General features: G+C 43.5%; 2 protein-coding genes across 8 annotated transcripts; both read right to left on the bottom strand.

Moving 5' to 3' along the window:
* Nucleotides 1–396: 396 nt before the first annotated feature.
* Nucleotides 397–5805, bottom strand: lg20h2orf42 (linkage group 20 C2orf42 homolog). Of its 4 annotated transcripts, none has more exons than XM_042302450.1 (8): nucleotides 5666–5805; nucleotides 4022–5274; nucleotides 3796–3909; nucleotides 3088–3192; nucleotides 2901–3008; nucleotides 1822–1895; nucleotides 1447–1609; nucleotides 397–1366 (listed from the first exon to the last, which is right to left on the bottom strand). In XM_042302450.1, exons 2-8 carry the CDS (start codon nucleotides 5217–5219, stop codon nucleotides 1140–1142), a joined length of 1989 nt encoding a protein of 662 aa, XP_042158384.1. In that variant the 5' UTR covers nucleotides 5220–5274; nucleotides 5666–5805; the 3' UTR covers nucleotides 397–1139. The 4 variants fall into 4 exon arrangements, with proteins under 4 accessions (XP_042158384.1, XP_024237809.2, XP_024237807.2 ...); XM_024382041.2 differs by having other exon boundaries at nucleotides 1795–1895; nucleotides 4022–5256; XM_024382039.2 differs by having other exon boundaries at nucleotides 1795–1895; nucleotides 5666–5804.
* A 4698-nt stretch (nucleotides 5806–10503) lies between these two features.
* LOC112220279 (nucleolysin TIA-1) lies at nucleotides 10504–19423 on the bottom strand. 4 transcript variants are annotated; one of them, XM_024382044.2, is made up of 12 exons: nucleotides 19172–19423; nucleotides 17657–17753; nucleotides 16538–16636; nucleotides 15061–15115; nucleotides 14767–14854; nucleotides 12860–12935; nucleotides 12503–12611; nucleotides 12268–12363; nucleotides 12067–12151; nucleotides 11693–11843; nucleotides 11225–11373; nucleotides 10504–10936 (listed from the first exon to the last, which is right to left on the bottom strand). In XM_024382044.2, exons 1-12 carry the CDS (start codon nucleotides 19198–19200, stop codon nucleotides 10798–10800), a joined length of 1173 nt encoding a protein of 390 aa, XP_024237812.1. In that variant the 5' UTR covers nucleotides 19201–19423; the 3' UTR covers nucleotides 10504–10797. The 4 variants fall into 4 exon arrangements, with proteins under 4 accessions (XP_024237812.1, XP_024237813.1, XP_024237814.1 ...); XM_024382045.2 differs by having other exon boundaries at nucleotides 11225–11370; XM_024382046.2 differs by having other exon boundaries at nucleotides 11705–11843.
* Between the last annotated feature and the right edge of the window lie 194 nt (nucleotides 19424–19617).

Below are 19617 nucleotides of genomic sequence, written 5' to 3'. Positions count from 1 at the left end.
ATAGGGCCGGGAGCCATCGATGTTCTGACACCCACACACACCTCTGATACACTAATGTCCTCCTCCTACTCCGTACATCACTAATTTGGCATGTGGTTCACTAAGGAGCATTAACTGAATCAATTAGTTCATGTAAAAGTGGATCTTATTCTGAGACTGTGTGGTTATGATAATATCCTGAGAAGGAGTGTGTAATTGAAGTGAGCTGTCTGTTCATCGGGGGATGGAGCCATGGCCAAACATTGGACAGTTACGTTTCTATAAAGCAAAATATAATTTCTCTCTTCTGTTGGCACTAGTCCAGTTTGTGGAACACTGGTGTGAAATTATTAGCCAATGTCACCACCTGGTGGACAAAGACTAAGCTCAACACTTTGGCAGAAAAACAACAACATCTAGGACACAAGTGTGCACACTCTTTAATCAGTAAAATAAGTCATGTAAAGGATGGGGGGGAGCAAAGCTAAAAAATAGAAGAAGATGATTTTCAGAGAAGAAAGACTGTCTATTCTCAAAGTCAATAAACGTATTAATCTACACTACAAACAAAAAGACAACAAACCATTATGTTATTCTGTAACTACGGGCACAAATGTAAATGTTCTACTCGACAGTGAATTAGATCACTACACACCAGAAAGTTCTTATTCATTATACACCACTTATAAATACACACATGCAAAGGGTATTCAATCAGATGTCATTCATTTACAATCCTTCAGACACACACATAAGCCTCACACACGTTTGTCATTTGATTAACTCAATGACTTGATATTACATTCAGATGCTACTTCTCTGCAGAGTAGCTAATGTTATCAAGCACCTGCGATTTGATACATAGAAGTCATGTAATAGCGTGAATTAACACAAATCCATGTTAGCTGTAATGGAAGGGACATTGGGAGAAGAGTGTGCAAACAGTGATATAAAAAATACAATTCTTGGCCATCAGCAGCACTCTTTCACATCTCTTCTTTCCTTCTCTCAAAATGCCCCCCCCAATTCTCTCTCTAAAAACTGGTCCCCCTTCATCTCCCTCTATCTAAAAACAATGCTCTAGACTATCAGAATTCCCAGAACTATTAACTAACAGATCCTCCAGTGATTTCTCATGGGACAGTTGCCTGTGGAACTTTTTATTTGGGAAGGGAGGTCTCTGATGATGACTTGCAAACCCCCCTACCTGTCCCCCCTCCCGCTCCGGTGCGTCTCGGCGTTCCATCACAGTATTCCATCTGTCCTCCGTGCTGGTGACCATACTGGAAGCGGATGCGGAGCTCTCCGACGCGACAGCGAGGCAGGATGTCTGGGATCCACTCGATCACAAAGGGAGTGGGATCCTTCTGATCCGCTGTACACAGTCCTGTGGTGATCACAACAAATCAGATCATATGACATCACACATAGCAGTCCAGCCCAGCTCTCTCTCACACACACACTGACCGACTTGGAGAAAGGTGCGTAGCTCCAGGGGTCGTATGGCCTGGGATCTGTCCATCCGGCTGTAGCCCTCAGTGGGGTGAGGATGAAGAGGCTCGGGGCAGCGGAACGGAGAGTAGGAACCATCACTGTTCTTCACAAAACTCTGGGTCAACTCCAGGGGCAGCTAGACAGACAGAGGAAGACAGAGAGTGGGAGAAGGATGCATGGTGAGATAGAAAGTCACAGAGTGACTAAGACCAAAACATACTAACACCCTGTGGTAAATGCATAACACGAGCAGTCTGAAGACCGTGTGAGTGGATGAGATGAAGGAGGGAGATGGGGAGGAGTGAAGAAGAGGGAGCTGACCTCTGGGGTGTCGAAGATGCGTTTCACCTGCATCAGATTGGTGATGTGCCAGGTGTACTTGGGGAAGGAGCCATGGTGCAGATCATCATTCCTTACAAACGCTGACCAAAGAAAACAAAACGATAAGACAACAAAACATGTTTCCCTTGTAACTCAGCCTAAAACTGGTGGTTACTTTAGTGTTATGTTTGGTGTTGGGTTAAGGTTTACTTGTAGTTGCATTAGGGTTAGTCTCGTGAGGCCATCTTTCCAAATCTCATCTTGATGACTCAAATATTGGAAGTCTGGAGAACTTCAGTATTGGATTTTGCATTTGAATGGGAGTGCTGGCTGTTAAAGCTCGCATTTGATTGTCTCAGAGTAGAAATTCAAATTAGTTATTTTTTCCTAGTTTTGATTGTGCATCTTTTCCTACCGGTTAGACAACATTTTAGTAGCCTATTCTGCCTTCTTTTTTGTATCGTATGCTAGTTAGCTTGTTGCAAGTCAGAAAATGTTTTAGAAACATAACCTCTGTTTGGAGCTCCACCCAATCAAAATGTTTAATCGATTTGATAGGTGGCAATGTGTCACTGGCATTCATCTAGACTCCACCGTATTTTTGGCATTTTTCTTTCGGAAAACAAGTTCCCCAGGAGTTCGGAACAATGTAAACAAAGCCTGGGTGTCCGAGGCTGTTAGGGTTAGAGTAGGCTCATTTGTAGCGTTATACAGTGAGCTCCAAAAGTATTGGGACAGTGACAATTTTTTGTTGTTGTTTTGGTTCTGTACTCCAGCATTTTATGACACAATGACTATGAGGTTAAGTGCAGACTGTCAGCTTTAATTTGAAGGTATTTTCATCCATATGGTGGGAAACAGTTTAGAAATTATGACACTTTTGGTACATACTGCCCCCATTTCAGGGGACCAAAAGTATTGGTACCCATCATATTAAAGCTGACAGTCTGAACATTAACCTCATAGTCATTGTGTCATTTAAAATCCAAAGTGCTGAAGTACAGAACCAAAACAACAACAAACAAGGGTCACTGTCCCAGTACTTTTTGAGCTCACTATAGTTGAACTCGGGATGGCGTTGGGTTGTGGTTAGGGTTAAGGGTTACCTGAGGTAGCATTAGGCAGCCGTCTCTTCTTGGAGCCCAGAGACAGACGATACTGCAGGGTGTTGAAGAACACATGGGGAATGTGGAACACCAGAGGCTCCGGCTGACCTGGAGACAACAACATCTTTATCATCATTATCAATTAGACAAACACAGAGGCACGGAGGGCTGTGTGTGTGTGTGTTACCATCAAACTGGTAGTGCATGGTCAGGTGGATCCTCTCTGTAACGCTGGCTAGCCACTGCTGGAAGCCCAGGGTCACCAGGCTCTCATCCACAGGCTGACTGCTCCCTGACACACACACAAGTCATAATTCATTAAAAGAGATAGAATAATATAATATGACCTTTTAATGCTCAAGAATCTGTGGATTATTGGATACCGTTAAGGGGCAGAAAGGCAGTGAGAAAGGCAGTGAGAAAGGCAGTGAGAAAGGCAGTGAGAAAGGCAGTGAGAAAGGCAGTGAGAAAGGCCGTGAGAGACAGAAAGGGAGGACAGATGGACAGGACAGAGGCAGTGGTTAACAAACAGAGCGACAGAGAGAAAGGAGGCAGGCAGGCTGCACCTGCGTTCTTGAGCCCAATAGAAACAGGAGCACAACGACCAGGAGGTTTCCTCTGACAAGGCCTCCTCTACCCATCCTACCCCTACCCACCCTACAGGACATACAGCTGAATGGAGGGAGGAGAGAGAAGGAAGGAGGGACTCACAGGGGAAAATGAAGAAGAAAGGAGTGACAGAGGAAAAAGAGGATAGATGATAACAGAGAAGGACAGATCGAGAGAAAAAAATTGTGCTCAGGCAGATTTCAAAGAACATAAAAAATATCCTATTTTCATGATGAGGCACTCGCACTTCTATTGGATGAACAGTGTGATTGACAGGGCAGCTCACCAATGAGGTGCTCTTCCAGACGGAGTCTCTTGGTTTTGTGAGCGGTGATTGGTTCAGGCAGCTGAGGTGGGCTGGAGCCACAGAGGACTGTGCAGTCAGCATTCTGTTGTACACCTGTAGTACAGATGACAACAGAGTCTCCTACAGGTACTGCAGCGAACACATACATACACCATGAAATATTACACAAAGATCACACACATCAATCCCTCTCCTAAGGACCTACCATTGGAGCTGTAGTTGAGGAAACCTGTGAACTCTGAGGCCAGTTTCTCGTCGCTGGTGAAGGCGCAAACACAGGCATAGAAATGGAGGCAGAGGTATGGAGCTGTAGGGCCAGCATCAGCACCAGGCCGAGAGGTGGAGTCAGGTAAGACACCAGAGGAGACGCCACCTGAGGACCCTCTCACCTCCCCATCCCCATTCTGGGAGGTTTCCACGGCCACTCTTCCTCCTGCCGTACCTCCTCTGACACCCCCTTGACAGGAACACTGAAACACAGCCCCCTCTCTGACCTTTCCCTTCCCCTTCCCCTTCCCCCAACACCAGACCCCCGCGCCTACAGTTAGGTGCAGCAGCCCCAGAGGATGACTTGGTCCACTGTGACATTTCACCACCAGAGTATCTTTGTTCACCCGCTGAACCAGGGGTCCCGGGGACTCAGTAGCCAACCTCCAGAGCTCTTCCCTGGCCTCGACTGAGGCCTGAAGCCCCTCCAGGATAGAGCTCTTCAGGGGGAGAGGGGTGGCCTGCACCTGGCACTCCATGGCCTGCTTCACGTGGACACAGGGAGTGATGGAGTTAGACAAGCCATGCTTGGAGGGGGGGTTGGTCAGAACAGCTGCCTGCTGCGACTGGCTCTGGCCTGACCTTTGACCGTTGGCATGGCGGCAGGTGGGCAGGAAGCAGCGGCCCATGTTGACCCGGGTCAGCAGAGTCGCCCCTTCACTCGTGGCAATGGCCGTATCCGTGGGGACAAGCTCTATGAACCCCTGCTGTGTTGCAGCCGCTCCCACCCCTCTCACTCGCTGACAGACAGAGAACACCTGCGCACCTCCACCTGAGGATTCACCACATCTTCCTTCATCTCCCTCTTCATCTTCCCCTCCTCCGTCAATCACCACCCGCACCACCTCCATTGCTCCTCTCTTGGCCCCTCTGCCTCCCCCCACAGCCCCCCCATCTCTGAAGACAATTCCACAAGCCTTGTTCTTGCAGCTGAGCCCACGGGTGCCGTTGAAAACGCCACACTGGGGACACTTCCTGATCCCTCGTAGGGTGGGCTTGCCCAGATTGGACAGAAAGGAGGGGTTGGTGCTGGTAGCAGTCTTCTTGCTACTCTCTCTCTGCTTTGAGCAAAGGTTGTGGGGTGTAGGGGCAACCACCGATGCAGGAGGTGAGGTTACTGCCACACCAGGCTCCATTTGGGTAGCCAGTCTCCACTGGCAGTTGGCCTGAAGTCTGGAAGACAGAGTAGGTCTGAAAAGAGAACAGATACAGCCTGATCTAATTTCAGCAAGTAGATATTACTGTAATCAATGTGATCAAAAAATAACTTAGGCCATAATGCAATCTTTTGTTCCAGTCAAGCCTTTGTAGGTCTTTTTCACGTTTCCTTATGTAATCAGAAATAAGTGGGGGGGTTTTAATACAAAATATAACAAATAATTTATCATAAAAAAACGGTTACTTTTCAACACATGTAACTTTGATAAGAAAGGAATAGAAAAGACAATTTATGTAGGATGACATTGTTCCTGAAGTGAACAATAACGGTGCGTAAAATGCGTCCATAATTATACCATAAGCATTGCAATCTACTGCTCCACGCCTGTGTTTGAACCATGATTGGTTACAGCTGAATGCATACCTGTGTTTTTTTCACTACCTATAATCCTGGTGCTGTATGGTCGTTCCAGTTTTCATACACAAACCTCCTCTTCTCCTCGACCGTCGCCATTCCTCCTTACATCCGTGTCTCCGCATTGCGCCTGTAACGAGCATCCTGATTGGGTAGGGTGTTGGACAATGACTTATACATAAAGTAGATGTTTAATTCACCGCACGTCCATCTTGGTACTCCCCCACGGTTGTAAAATAGTAATGGCGTATTTTTGAAAGCACTAACTCCACAGATAGCAAAGATCTATTACTAGCTCATTGTTCTAACTCCACAAAGGTTCACTGGACAAAGCCTATGCGGAAATGAATGGTGTTTTTGGATATATGCTGAAAATAAATGTGGTGGTAAAAACAGGTTTAAGCCATACTCTCATGGAACTAGTATTACTATAGAACGTCGGTTATGTAATAATAACCCCAACGTGTCCGTTTTTTCAGTGGACGATTAGGAGGGGATTAGTTTTACCAAACTGCCCTGTAATTTCGAGGTGTTTTCTCATTCTCAATTGACCATTATGACGGAAACTCAGAGTCCCTTCTAGGTGTGAAGATATTTCAAATGTCTAGGGATAACCTAATATTGGCTTAATGGCCTTCAGTTCGGAGAAAGTCAAAAATAAAAATGAAAATCAATAATAACCATAAACGGTAACCTATGCAGACCTGACGTATTTAGCAATGTATCAATTTATTAGCACAATATCGTCCACTTCATATTTTAAAAAAGAAGTATGGCACTAGAAAGGTTTATATGTGACAAAACAGATCATTCATCTGTAGGCTAGTGCATAGCGCTTTGTTTTAAGCATAAATGTGCTCCCCATGTTCATACCCAAACTGGGTGCAGCACCAGTTAAACTCTGTAATAATCCCTAAAAACACAGGGATGACGATTCGCCCGGGATAAATATTATCAGAAGAACTTGGAATTTGCCGAAAAACAGTAGGTTTTTACGGCTGTGGTAATAACCTTCCTGACAAATAAAAATGATTGACATAGCAGTTCGGACAAAACTAAATTAGGGATGTGGTGATTCGTGCTCGTGGACATAATTACATTACCTGAGCTCCCCAGTAAAATGTATTCTGTCCGAATATGGCTTTATAAGATCTTATACATTTTGTTCTAGGATAATCTTCATCAGATGTCACCTTTTTGTTCATTTTGAAGCATTTATGCAATTTAAAAAAGCACTTAAAGGCTTCATAATTCAAAAAGGTCAGGTTAATTTATTGACATCTCATAGAACAAAAGGTATATAATCTCTTAAACTAGTGATAACCTCAGACCTTATTTTCGGCATTTATCCCCAAAACCCTATTCTTTCCCCATTCATTTTTCGCTGAATGAACCAGAGGTAACTCATTTCCGGGTTTTAGGACTACAAACTGTCGAGCTGTATAGAAATGCATTTAATGACATTGTTTTTTGCCACGTTTATTATATTACAGACACCTTCATTCAAATGCTTTTAAATTGTGGGCTATACATAAAATTAAGTCTTTAAAGTATATATGTTTTTGGTCAATGTTAGTTTTTTTGTCATTCTGCCCCTGAACAAGGCAGTTAACCCACTGTTCCTAGGCAGTCATTGTAAATACGAATTTGTTCTCAAATTACATGCCTAGTTAAATAAAGGTCAAATTAAAAAATGCATTCCTATGGAGGACTGCTCCTACTGGAGAGTGCAAATATGGCTGACCAGTGGCTTCAAATCCACTCAAATGGTCACTACATAGCATCAGCAATACAATGTTTGTTGCCACGTTCACATGCTATTCAGATCTAGATAGCAAGTCGGAAATGTAGTAAATCGGATATTTCCGACTAGCAAGTGAAGGCAGCGTATACACATTACTGGTGTTGGTCACAGGGCCGAGATGAAAGGCCTTTTCAGAGAAGAGAATCTTGTTCATACCTGTAGATCAGAAATTCAAACACAGCTTGGGTCAAGTGTATGTAATGTATGTAGGCCTGCCCTGCTCTTGTAATTCCAGTTTCTGTTACTTAAAAAACGTGTTATCTGATGACAAAAATCAATGGATCTGAATACTACAAGTAGGAAAGCTCATTGTAAACAAAGAAGCATTTCGTTGTAAGACAGGACCACCTCTCACAATACTCTCAACTCAAGCCTGTAAAAACACAGTAACAAAAAGTGTGATGGAGATAGAAATATGATCCGTTTCGGCAAGCAACGTTTATAAGCATCAGCATTTTAATGGGACAAAGCAAGAACACGTTATAGCATCAGCAACATAACCCCACCCCCAAAACATAAGGTCTATCCTTAGGCACTGCCTACTCTATGATAAATTGGTTGGTTAAAATTAAATTAACTCAAAGTAAGGCAACACAATGGGTCTCATCCAACTGTATTATTTAAACAACTCCATGGGGGGGCACAGTGCAAAATTATGATCCATTCAAGTTTCATTTTTTACGTTTGATAACTATTTACTACTTTGTCATAAAAAAACACCAAAAAGTTCAATATTTAGGTTGTATACACAGAATAACTTCAATTCTACATTACTTTTCAGTATAGATCATTTTTGCACTGCCGTTCGCTCTCCTCAGGCCCCTGGAAGAATCAAATGTTGCACTGTCCCTACATTGTAATGGACCAGCATTTAGCAGTGATGCTAATATGCCCCAGTCTAGTTTAAATCCCCAGCCCTGGCCATCAAAAAGCAAGCAAGCTTCCATAATTAACATGAGGTTTCTTCCTCTTTATACAGCGTCAGAACAGTTGAACAGACTTTGTTTGGTTATTTACATACAAAACAGTATACGTACGTACGCCCTCCTAAAACAAAAGTTAACAGGAAAAAAGTGGAATGCAAAACAATTAAAAATACCTAGAATTTGTGTAACATCAAATTTTGTGAAAAGGTAACTAAGTAATAGTATTGTGCAATATTTGTCTGCCTTTAAAAGAAAGAAGAACAGTGGCAGTAATCCCTGCAATTGTTTCTTAGTTGAGATATTGAGATTTAAAAAAATACAACAGTTGACATCCATTTGATTTGTTTTTTATAAACATAAAAAAACAAAAAAAGGTTCTTACATTTCACATGATTCCATGGAGTCATTGATTTAAACATTTCTTTAAAATGACAGTCCCCCCCCCAAAAAAGGCAAAGCTCGTTTCTTAACGATATCAGCAGTGGAAATCGTTCAAAACAAACCAACGAGAAAAAGCAAATCCAAAATATGTCTTTATCATTTAATAGTACTTTAATTAAAAATGGCATAGTCCTTTTTGATTCATGAGTCAGTTGTAGGGTGTGTGTACGCATGTATACAGTACCAGTCAAAAGTTCAGACACCTACTCATTCCAGTTGTTTTTTTTGTTTGACCATTTTCTGCATTGTAGACTAGTGAAGACATCAAAACTATGAAATAACACATATGGAATCACATAGTAAGCAAAAAAGTGTTAAAACATTTTACATTCTTCAAATTAGCTGCCCTTTGATGACAGCTTTGCACCCTCTTGGCATTCTCTCAACCAGCTTCATGAGGTAGTCACCTGGAATTGATTTCAACAAGGTGTACCTTGTTAAAAGTTCATTTGTGTAATTTCTTTCCTTCTAAATGCCTTTCAGCCAATCAGTTGTGATGTGACTAGGTAGGGGTGGTATACAGAAGATAACCCTATTTGGTAAAAGACTAAGTCCATATTATGGCTAGAAAAACTCAAATAAGCAAAGAGAAATGACAGTCCATCATTACGTTAAGACATGGTCAGTCAATGCGGAAAATTTCAATAAGTTTGAAAGTTTCTTCAAGTGCAGCCACAAAAACCATCCAGCGCTATGATGAAACTGACTCTCGAGGACCGTCAGAGGAATGGTTGACCCAGAATTACCTCTGCTACTGAGGATAAGTTTATTAGTTACCAGCCACAGAAATTGCATCCCAAATAAATGCTACACAGTGTTCAAGTAACAGACATCAACTGTTCAGAGGAAACTGTGAATCAGGCCTTCATGGTCCAATTGCTGCAAAGAAACCACTACTAAAGGACACCAATAAGAAGAGACTTGCTTGGGCCAAGAAACACAACCAATGGACATGAGACCGGTGGAAATCTTTCCTTTGGTCAAATTAGTCCAAATTAGATTTTTGGTTCCAACAGCAGTCTTTGTGAGATGCAGAGTAGGTTAACGGATGATCTCTGCATGTGGGGTTCCCCCTGTGAAGTATGGAGGACGAGGTGTGATGGTGCTTTGCTGGTGACACGGTCTGATTTATTTAGAATTCAAGGCACACTTAACCAGCATGGCTACCACAGCCTTCTGCAGCGATATGCCATCCCTTCTGGTTTGCGCTTATTGGGACTAAGTTGTTTTCAACAGGAAAACCTCAAAACACCTCCAGGCTGTGTAAGGGCTATTTGACCAGGAAGGAGAGTGATGAGTGCTGAGTGCTGCATGAGATGACCTGGATTCTACAATCACCCGACCTCAACCCAATTGAGATAGTTTGGGATGAGTTGGACCGCAGAGTGAAGGAAATGCAGCCAAGTGCTCAGCATGTGGGAACTCCTTCAAGAATGTTGGAAAAGCATTCCTCATGAAGCTGGTTGTGAGAATGCCAAGAATGTGCAAAGCTGTCAAGGTAAATGGTGTCTAATTTGAACAATCTCAAATATAAAAATGTATTTTGATTTGTTTCACTATTTTGGTTACTACATGATTCCATGTGTGTTGTTTCATAGTTTGGATGTCTTTACTTTTATTCTACAATATAGAAAATAGTACAAATAAAGAAAAACCCTGGAATAAACTTTTTACTGGTACTGTACACACACACACACACACACACACGTGTATCTTATATACCAGGACTGGGCAACTGGGCAACTCTATCGCCAATGACACACAAGCGTTTCCTCCTCTTCTCCACCATAAAACTTACATGTAAAAACCAGGTTGGGTGGGGGGGACGGACAGGGGAACCCCCCCCTCCCCGTCATAGAGTTCTTAATCATGTTGTAAAAGACAGGGCACATGTTGGCCCCCCACCCCCTGTATAGGATCCCTGTTGTGGAGGGTAGGAGGCCGACTCTGGGCCGCCAGGCCCACGCTGATCAGTGGGTGTGGTAGCCAGCGGTGCCCATGCCGGACTGGTTGGCCAGCACAGTCCCATTGACTCCCTGTCCAGGCTCCACCACACCACCATTACTGACGGCTCCCACGCCCGTCCACCCTGCACCCGCCTGTAAATGGCTACACAGAGACAACATGGAGGTTAGAGGATAGGTGAAGGATGGGGAGAGAAAGATGTAAACCCAAAATCGGTGATGGTTAAAGGGCAGGAGGGTAAAGGTCATGAGAGGGATGAAGAGAGAGCAACGACACGAACAAGAAGTTCAGATTGATCTTCAAGGGCCACTAATGTTAAACAAGTCTCCTCCCAACATCTGGGCTGAAATGTTATACAAGTCTCCTGAAATCTGGGCTGCATTTCCTTCAAACACCTTGTTCCCTTCCCTCTAGGAGTCCACGAGTACTCACTTGAATCCCTGCTGGTTCCAGGCCTGTCCGTAGACTCCGTAGGTGGGCACCTGCCACCCGTTTGGGACGTATTGGCCAATCTGCTGGGCGTTACCGTACCACTGGGCATACTGGCCGTAGGGCTGCGCTGCAAAACCTATTTTGTTCTGCTGTGGAGACAACACTTAGGGTTCAAACTATGTAATTGATGAACTATTGGATCAAAATGGGTCTTATGTTTTTCTGTTTACTTAGATAGCCCACTTTGCTCTGTGCTTATGGGCAACTGCTACATCAAGCCCCTAAAGCTGAGCATGTAGATATGTTATTACACATGTATATCGTAGATATGTTATTACACATGTATATCGTAGATATGTTATGACACGTGTACATCATGTCCATGTGTATATCATATTCATGTTATTACACATGTATTATATCTAAGAGAGTGTAAAGGATGTTGTATGAGAAAGGAAGTGCTGTTACCTGTGGTCTTACCTGAGGCATCTGTACCTGCTGCATGGGGCTGACCATGTCTGTGGTTTCTTTCCCCCAGTAACACTTCACCACGTGACCATCTATGGACGTCCCGTTCACTGACACTATGGCGTGGGCCGCTCCCTCGTGGGAGTTGAACCTATACCAGGGAGAGACGCAGGTGAGAGGAAAATCTCCCGAACAACTTCAAGGTCACCATCAGGGCTCTTCCCATCGAACTAGAGATGCAGACACCTGGTCAGCAGTGAAAAGTTCCACGTTTTCACCTGGAGATGACCAGGTTTTGCTGTGATTCTGGGTTACTCTGTGGGAATACGGGATTCTGGAACAGTGTATTCTGTAGACAATGTGCATGGACTTACCTCACAAATGAGTAGCCTTTGTCTGGGAAAACTCTGATCTCCATGATCTGACCGAAGGGGGTGAAGGTCTGCCTCATCAGTTGCTCTGGAAACAAGGTACATCAGTAAGGATGGGGTCACCAACGACATCACATATTCCATCTAAATAACCTGCAAGTTATGTTGTGACTTCCATAGTACAGATTGTCTTGAGGTTCTGACCTGTGAGGCCTGTTGTGACACCTCCACAGTAGACGGTACAGTTGCTGGGACTGGACTGGTTCACAACCTCTTCAAACGACAGGTGTTTGGTGTTTGCTGCTCCACAGGGGAGAAGGTTGATTTAAAACATGAATGAAAAAAAATCGGCCAATTTTTTTCATACATTTTTCCCCAAATCGGATGCCAGCAGGTGTGCGCGCGCAAGTCCTTCTTTAGACTGTTGTGTCTAACTCACTCTCGTAGGTGGCTTTGGGCGCAGGGGGCTTCCTGGTGGCCCAGTTAGTCCTGATCTGCCGTCCTCCCAACCACTGACCTCCCATCTGTTGGATGGCATTCTCTGCATCCTACACACAAAGGCATACCATTTATTATGCATAGTGATAGTAATAATGGTGTAACATAGAATCTAAATCTCGTCTTCACCCATGTAAACTCAATAGCTCAAAGTGGCTAAACATTGCTGGGTGACATCTGAGGGGGGACACAAAAAAGGAATGGAGTCTCACACTGCTCCGATGCTAATGGTTTCTTGCAAGCCACAAACCCCAGATGCAGCACAGTAAGTGGAGGTTGGGAGCGGGCGGGCACTCACCCATTTGTTGAAGAAGGACACAAAGCCATAGCCTTTAGATTTGCCAGTAGCCATGTCTTTCACCACCCGAGCATCACTGTGGACAGAGACTACTGTTAGCAAGACAACAGGAAGTTATGGCCTCTGCCAACTGATCCATCTGTGTTTCTAGGAAGCTTTTCCTTGCCACCAACTAACTGGGTTTCTGTCCAGGGAGGTTTCAGCCCCACGTTGCTGTAAAGCACTGGATGATAAGTATGATACTAAGAAGTGCTGTGATTAGTATTTCATTAGCTGCTTGTTGAGAGACATACTCCAAAAAGACCTGTAGAGAACAGATTTTACAGATGAATGCTGCAAATACAGCTTGTTCTCGTGTTCAATCAATAACATTCACGATTGAAGGAACATATCTTTGTTGTGTTTTTGAATAAGCATAACCAAGATAACTGGGGTAGGGAGAAACAGAGAACATCTGGGGTAGGGAGAAACAGAGAACATCTGGGGTAGGGAGAAACAGAGAACATCTGGGGTAGGGAGAAACAGAGAACAACTGGGGTAGGGAGAAACAGAGAACATCTGGGGTAGGGAGAAACAGAGAACATCTGGGGTAGGGAGAAACAGAGAACATCTGGGGTAGGGAGAAACAGAGAACATCTGGGGTAGGGAGAAACAGAGAACATCTGGGGTAGGGAGAAACAGAGAACATCTGGGGTAGGGAGAAACAGAGAACATCTGGGGTAGGGAGAAACAGAACATCTGGGGTAGGGAGAAACAGAGAACATCTGGGGTAGGGAGAAACAGAGAACATCTGGGGTAGGGAGAAACAGAGAACATCTGGGGTAGGGAGAAACAGAGAACATCTGGGGTAGGGAGAAACAGAGAACATCTGGGGTAGGGAGAAACAGAGAACATCTGGGGTAGGGAGAAACAGAGAACATCTGGGGTAGGGAGAAACAGAGAACATCTGGGGTAGGGAGAAACAGAGAACATCTGGGGTAGGGAGAAACAGAGAACATCTGGGGTAGGGAGAAACAGAGAACATCTGGGGTAGGGAGAAACAGAGAACATCTGGGGTAGGGAGAAACAGAGAACATCTGGGGTAGGGAGAAACAGAGAACATCTGGGGTAGGGAGAAACAGAGAACATCTGGGGTAGGGAGAAACAGAGAACATCTGGGGTAGGGAGAAACAGAGAACATCTGGGGTAGGGAGAAACAGAGAACATCTGGGGTAGGGAGAAACAGAGAACATCTGGGGTAGGGAGAAACAGAGAACATCTGGGGTAGGGAGAAACAGAGAACATCTGGGGTAGGGAGAAACAGAGAACATCTGGGGTAGGGAGAAACAGAGAACATCTGGGGTAGGGAGAAACAGAGAACATCTGGGGTAGGGAGAAACAGAGAACATCTGGGGTAGGGAGAAACAGAGAACATCTGGGGTAGGGAGAAACAGAGAACATCTGGGGTAGGGAGAAACAGAGAACAACTGGGGTAGGGAGAAACAGAGAACAACTGGGGTAGGGAGAAACAGAGAACAACTGGGGTAGGGAGAAACAGAGAACAACTGGGGTAGGGAGAAACAGAGAACAACTGGGGTAGGGAGAAACAGAGAACAACTGGGGTAGGGAGAAACAGAGAACAACTGGGGTAGGGAGAAACAGAGAACAACTGGGGTAGGGAGAAACAGAGAACAACTGGGGTAGGGGAAACAGAGAACAACTGGGGTAGGGAGAAACAGAGAACAACTGGGGTAGGGAGAAACAGAGAACAACTGGGGTAGGGAGAAACAGAGAACAACTGGGGTAGGGAGAAACAGAGAACAACTGGGGTAGGGAGAAACAGAGAACAACTGGGGTAGGGAGAAACAGAACAACTGGGGTAGGGAGAAACAGAACAACTGGGGTAGGGAGAAACAGAGAACACTCACGATATCCTCCCAAAGGGGGCGAAAGCAGCCTTGATGTCATCCGTGGTGATTTCAGGACTGAGGTCTCCAACGAAAACATGGAAGTGATCTGAACGCAAACAGAACCATGTGTATAAAACATTTTTGAAGATGACAAAAAGTCAACTGGATAACACAAGTGTGCTCTAAATGCCCCATACACAAAGTCTAGCCACATTTGAATAATTATTAAGTTTCCATGCTTTATATAGGCACTACTCCTTTAACACAGTTAGGTACAGTGCATGTCAAAGTATAAATAGAGATAGTACTCACTGCTTGTGTCTTTCTTCTGGCTGCTAGGGGTTGTGGCCCAGTTCACCTTGACCTCCTAAAGAAGAGAAAGAGAGATGGAAAGAGAAAAAGATAGAGGGGGATGGAAAGAGGAGTGAAAAGCAAGCCTTACTTGTACAGCACGCGTCTGTCAGCCTATTAGAGGGCTTGTTGTAGTCACACCAGTGATAGAGGGAAAGCCTGGTCACACTCAGACTACGTCACAATTCAGTCTCACCGTCTAATCAATCAAATTTGGAACAAAACGTCTAGGAAGTTTTTTAAAAAAAGGTCCAAATAACAAGGGACTTACAAACAAGTGAATTTTACGAACTTGTATTACTCCTCAAATGGTCCTTCAATACCTGTTGAGGATAAAATATTTTCAACTGAATGTGTCTTTAAAGATATAAATAGTATTATTTGGATTCTTTATGCAAAGGATTTTTGCAAAAGAACACATTGTACAGAAAAATAAGGGTAGAAGTATAGGAGTGTTATTTGAAACCGGTCAATGGGGGACACTACTTAGAAAGATTACACAACCCAACCAGTTTTAAAGTCATTGGACATGCTGCCAATAGTAATTGCCTATGCCAAGTTGTCTTCTGAGCATGAAACTGTACACGGGTGACGTCCAGAAGCTGCTTCTACCAGTAGGATTAAATAGTATGTAGAGTAGTAAGCCTATTAGCTACAACCAATCTGGGATGGCCAGGGTCAGGTGGCCAGGGTGCCCAATCAGTAGCTAGCAAAAAATAAATAAATCCATAACATCTTATCAACAGGAGTTTCATAGTGTTTGAATTCAAGTGCAATCCGTCGTCCACGCTCCTTCATTCAGTATCTCCCCCAGGTCAAATGAACCAGACGTTTCATTTACATTGCGAGATCTGCTGGCTTCAAACCCAAATGAATGGGAAAGATTGTAATATGACTGAATTCGATGGTGCCAAAGTCAAACTTCCCCATTAATTAGAGATTGAGGCCGGCAGATTGATCCTAATTTTTTTTATTTAAATGGCATCTACACAACATTTGTGTGGAATATGTAGTCTTATCTGGGCTATCATTAGACATGTGAGGAGTGGAGACAGATTTCAGGGTGAAGAACAAAGTAGCCTACCGTTGTAAGGAATGCTGCAAGACCATTCAAATGTAGCCTACTTATATTTAAAAAATACTAATAAATTCTGGTTTTGCGGTATTATTGCTAAACGAGGAAACATTCCATGCATGTCATACTCCCTGATGTTTAATGTCAACAGTTGAGATTGAACTGATAACATGTTTCAGTGTGATACCCAGTCAATGAGACTCAGTCCCAAATCAACCCCACCCCTAACCATTCCTCATAGGGCTGCCATATTGCTTGCGCCAATCTGACCTTTCCAGTCCTACATCAAGTAGGCCAACCCTCTCCTCCTTCCCCTCCCCAAGCCGACCCAACCAGACTCACCCTGTAGATACGATAGCTTACCTTACCCATTATTTTACGACCATTCATGGCTGCGAGTGACGAGGCAGCGTGCCTGTGTTCGTAGAACTCCACAAAGCAGTATGGGTCATTACCTGCCGTCTGGAGGGGAACAGGGGACAGGAACAGGGACTTTACCTTTGACACCAGACCTGCCCACAGTTTTATTCTACCCTTGTGAAATGTCGGTCTAGTTGAGTCTCCCTCCTTAAATAAGAATTGGTTACTAACTGACATTCCTAATTAAATAAAAACAATTAAAATGTAATGCATTTTATACTCCAGTTAGCCTATACAAATAAAATCCATTATCATTCATCATCATTTACAGATTGGCCAAACAATCTTCCCTCTATTTAGCTTGACAGACTCAATGTAAATCACACCCAGAAGAAAGACTCGCAACAGTACAATGTGTTCTTAAACTGGCAGCTGACTATTACTGGTCAAAGCTATTCTGTCTAATTTGGCTGGTGAGTCCTGGGTCACTTTCAGTGGGTGCCAGATAAAGCAAGTGTGTAGGACAGACATCCCTCTGTCATGTAGAACAGTGAATTGTGTGGTCATATTTGTTTTTCTTTAGGCTTTATACATTAAATTCCTATCTGCAATGTGTTGCAGACCACTGAATAGGCCCCTAGTCATGGTCGGCGCTCAGTAGGGACAAAACTAGAGAAAATGTTTTTGAAGCAGTGGTACCCCTCTCAACGAGTGCAAATACAGATGGGACGTTAAACCGAAAATGATCGACACAGACCATACCAATCACTTATCGCAGGCATTTTGCTGATATCTAATATGGGTGATTGTTAATGGGACAATATGTGCCTAGAACCATCAAACTAGTAGTAGTAGTTTAAATAATAATTTACAAAAACTGCAGTGCACATTAATATTATAAACTTATCCTATTCATTGTCATCACCACAATTCAGGCAATTTATTGCAATATGGATTTTGTCCATCACACCCAGCTCCAAGTCTAATCATAATGCTCTTTTTGTTTTTCCATTTCAAAACATTCTCTCCCATTTGTTCTGACTAAACATGGTGCAGTGGTAAGTCATTCTGAGTTTAATCTGATTGGAGAAGGTTCATTCCTAGCCAATAGGAAGGACTCACGTCTACTATCATTTTACAGCTCTTGCAGGGGCCAATCTGTCCAAACAGCTGCATGATGAGGGCTTCAGTCACATCCCGGGACAGGTTCCCAACATACCTGCAGCACAGTGACAACACATCAGCATGGACACCCTGGGTTCAACTCAGCAAATACAAGATACTCCGAATGCCCCACTTACCTGATAGACAAGGAAGTGTGGTTGTGAAGATCTGGATTTAAAATGGATAGTTCACCACCATCGACAAAGTAAAGCGGTATAAACCGTTTGGAATTGTTTCTTATTTTGGGGTGAACTATCCCTTTAACTCAATATATTCTACCTCACAGCTAACAATTAAGATATCGGTATTTTAAATCTTAAAATGGATACCAGCCCATGCAAGGCACCATATAGCAACAATGGCCACATGAAGACAACTGAGGTGAAACTGAAACCATAACATAAGGCAGTGCCATACAAAACCAGTGAAGTAACGTTAGCCGGCTTTGTTTGGAAAGTAGACACCTGGCTTTTACAGCTACTGAACATAATATTTGCAACATTCTCAAGACAGATTATGTTAGTGTCGCAGTTTGTGTCTAACGCGAGAAAAACTAACACAAATGTATAGAGTAAGTAACATCCAGTTGGAATTTCCTAAATTAGGCGCCTAGGCCCCAGAATCTGGGCATCCGAGAGGACTAGGCCGCGCTTTCACATTGCATTCAACAATTTCTATATGTGCATTATCATGCATGGCCAGTGTCGTAGTTGCAACTAACACATTCATGTTAGCTAGCTGGCATACCCAATCTGAATCTCAGATTTGTAGAGGTATGGTAGGTAGTTAGCCAACAGCAACAGATAACACATTGACGCCCGACTATTATTGATCATTGATGTATGCCGAGCAGTGTAGGTATAGCTAGATAGCCAACGTTAGCAGTTAGGTTGTGCTTTCTTGAATACTGTATGGACAACGGTGTAGAAATGTAACGTTACAAGGCTGACGACAACAGCATTGTTCAGCATGATACTGAAGCTAATTTAGAGGCCCGGCATGCTGTCGACAAGAGTTAGTAAGCAAGATAGCTAGTTATCATGCGAACGTTAGTCTTCCTCAAATATGACATTACCAAAATATGCTAAATGTACATTTAACACCAATAGGCGAACTAGACCATGACAATATCTCTAAATGTTGAGATCTAAAAAGGCGGCTTTAGAGACAATTATGCAAGTTGCAACAATGTTCTCTCTTCTACAGCATAGGTGGCTACAGTGCCTTTGTCTTAAAAAATGGACACGTCTGACATGTTAGTTAACTAGCCTATTAGCCAGTGCATTTCCATCATAAACCCAGTGGGCTGGCTCAGTCCTAGCTAGCTCATAAACAGAGGGGTAGAGAAATGACTGACATGATTATTATGAACCACATCATATGAAAATGCAATTGACACATAAGACCGATGCACCGATACTTGAAATAAATGGTCATTCGGCTAGCTAATAGCGTGCCGCTATTCATACATACAGGGTCTTGGGTGTTTCGTCGTCCATCATATTTTCCGACCGAGGTTGAGATCGAACCCTGAGAGAAAAATCCACGTGTGTCGTATTCTATGATGACCTTGGATTCTTGCTCCTTTACCCTATTTTGCTGATGTCCACTGAGCAATATCCAAAAATGTTTTAATGCGCAGTAAATCGCTCCGCCGCCCCTGCTAACTTCAATTATGAACAATAGAAAAGCGACATAAAATGGCGGAGAAAGAGAGCGGATATACGGCATCGCTAAGGTATAGCATCGCATGCGCACTGTGGCTTTGGTGAAAGTACTGGCAGGGTGACCAAAATAAGACTTGTAATGCAGCGATTGAGTAACAGTAACATATGATTTGTGCTATGGATGGCATGTTGGATATTTATTTGTATGCCTATGTAAAATGTTGGAGAAAATTGTGATAGAATGTAACAAAA

Source organism: Oncorhynchus tshawytscha, linkage group LG20 (genome assembly GCF_018296145.1).
Source record: "Oncorhynchus tshawytscha isolate Ot180627B linkage group LG20, Otsh_v2.0, whole genome shotgun sequence".
Classification (NCBI taxonomy): Eukaryota; Metazoa; Chordata; class Actinopteri; order Salmoniformes; family Salmonidae; genus Oncorhynchus; species Oncorhynchus tshawytscha.
Note: the sequence above shows the minus strand (reverse complement) of the source record. Positions and strands in the feature narration are given on the sequence as shown.

Bases quoted from the DNA above. Each gene is read 5' to 3' on its own strand.
- LOC112220279 (XM_024382044.2), bottom strand. From the start codon at position 19,200: ATGATGGACGACGAAACACCCAAGACCCT. The intron at 15,116-16,537 runs GTAAGCTATCGT...TCTCTTCTTTAG, and splicing joins GTCGTAAAATAATGGGTAAG to GAGGTCAAGGTGAACTGGGC. The intron at 11,374-11,692 runs GTAACAGCACTT...TTGTCTCCACAG, and splicing joins TGCCTCAGGTAAGACCACAG to CAGAACAAAATAGGTTTTGC.
- lg20h2orf42 (XM_024382041.2), bottom strand. From the start codon at position 5,219: ATGGAGCCTGGTGTGGCAGTAACCTCACCTCCTGCATCGGTGGTTGCC. The intron at 3,193-3,795 runs GTGAGCTGCCCT...TGTGTGTGTCAG, and splicing joins TCTGGAAGAGCACCTCATTG to GGAGCAGTCAGCCTGTGGAT. The intron at 1,367-1,446 runs GTCAGTGTGTGT...TGATCACCACAG, and splicing joins ACGCACCTTTCTCCAAGTCG to GACTGTGTACAGCGGATCAG.